The 1479-nt window shown below is 41.4% G+C and overlaps 1 protein-coding gene across 1 annotated transcript; it reads right to left on the bottom strand.

Annotated features, from left to right (window-relative positions):
• Positions 1-3: 3 nt before the first annotated feature.
• On the bottom strand, positions 4-1474 carry LOC103461559 (myosin heavy chain, fast skeletal muscle-like; the record flags this gene model as incomplete). The annotated part of the gene is made up of 7 exons (XM_008403831.1): positions 4-147; positions 236-372; positions 445-568; positions 780-897; positions 980-1067; positions 1144-1214; positions 1312-1474. Coding segments are annotated over 7 exons (845 nt in total), but the record flags the coding sequence as incomplete, so codon positions are not given.
• Between the last annotated feature and the right edge of the window lie 5 nt (positions 1475-1479).

Below are 1479 nucleotides of genomic sequence, written 5' to 3'. Positions count from 1 at the left end.
GTAAAGTCTTCTTTCATTTGGGCCATCTCCTTCTCCGTCTCTGCACTCTTCAGCAGAGGTTTGATCTTGAAGTACAGCTTCATCCATGGCCAAGTCTTGACGTTCATGAATGCGCGGATGTTGTACTGGATGGTGAAAATGGCGTCTCTGAAGAAATAAAACTGAGATTTAGCTCAAGTCTTGAATTAGGCCTTTTAAAAATCTTGAAATTCTCTGCAAAGAAATAGATAATTACCGCCTCTCCATCATCTTGACAAATTCGCGCCTCATGAGGAATCCTCTGCAGACAGCCTGAGTCATTGTGACCAGCTCTGCCAGCTTTTCATCTCGCATCTCCTCCAGAACTCCCAGTAGTCCAGCCTTAAAGAACACCTGAACACCAAAAATATCTTTAGGAATTTTAGAGTTATAACGTAGTGTCTTTAAAAGCATTGATAACTTTACCTTGGTGTGCCCAAACTTGTACTGAGAATGGTCAACATCAATAGAGCCCAAAAGTTTCTCAGAGGCCTTCTTGTTGTCAATGAACTGTCCCTCAGGGATGACACTGGCATTCAACACTTTGTATCTAAAAGCAAAAATTGCACACATCCAGTCAGTAAACCAACTTCAAAAACCATCATCCACCTAGGCACCTATCATCATATCGCTTCATCACTCTGGAAATGACAAAGCATCCTGGACCTGAACAAATCTGAAAAGGAAAACATGGTAAAATAATGAGAAATTCCTTTTAAGTTAAACACTTTCAGAATCTGTAAAAGTAACAATTCATGCACCTCTGCTTGAAGTCACCATAGAGAATCCTGCTGGGGAAACCTTTCCTGCAGATCCTGATACCCTCCAGCACGCCGTTACACCTCAGCTGGTGGATGACTAAGAAATTCTCCATCAGACCTGTGTCACAAAGATTGAATAAAATCACTTTTCTAAAAACAATACAAGTATAGCTCACAGAATATATTAAACACTGACATACCTGGAGTCTTAGACTCATTGGGAATCAAGCAGCGCACAAAATGTGGATGTGTGCTCCTCAGATTGGTCATCAGCTTGCCCAGATTTTCCTAAAGAGGAATAACAGGCTTCAGTTAACTAAACACAATAAACAAAAATGCAAAAAGAGACAATCCTAAATCTCACCCTGAACAATGCTGACACCGTCTGGAAGGAACCTCCCTTCTTCTTACCAGCTTTCTTGCCACCACCCTCTCCTGTCAATAAAAAAATACAATAGCAGCAAAACTTTTTGTATTTCACCACATCTTGAGAAATGTGACTGTAATGCACATGAAAACAAAGAATGTATACCTTCTGCTGAGGCATGGGATGCATATAGCAAAGCCAGAAGCTTGCAAGAGGACTTCTGGTAAAGCTGGACTACAGTGTCATTCAGAGGATCCTTGTTCTTTTCCAGCCAGCCAACAACATTGTAGTCCACAGTGCCAGCATAGTGCACCAGAGAGAAATGAGCCTCAG

This window comes from Poecilia reticulata, unplaced genomic scaffold, assembly GCF_000633615.1.
Source record: "Poecilia reticulata strain Guanapo unplaced genomic scaffold, Guppy_female_1.0+MT scaffold_2275, whole genome shotgun sequence".
Lineage (NCBI taxonomy): Eukaryota > Metazoa > Chordata > Actinopteri > Cyprinodontiformes > Poeciliidae > Poecilia > Poecilia reticulata.
The sequence above is the reverse complement of the archived record's forward strand: the minus strand, read 5'-3'. Positions and strand labels throughout refer to the sequence as shown.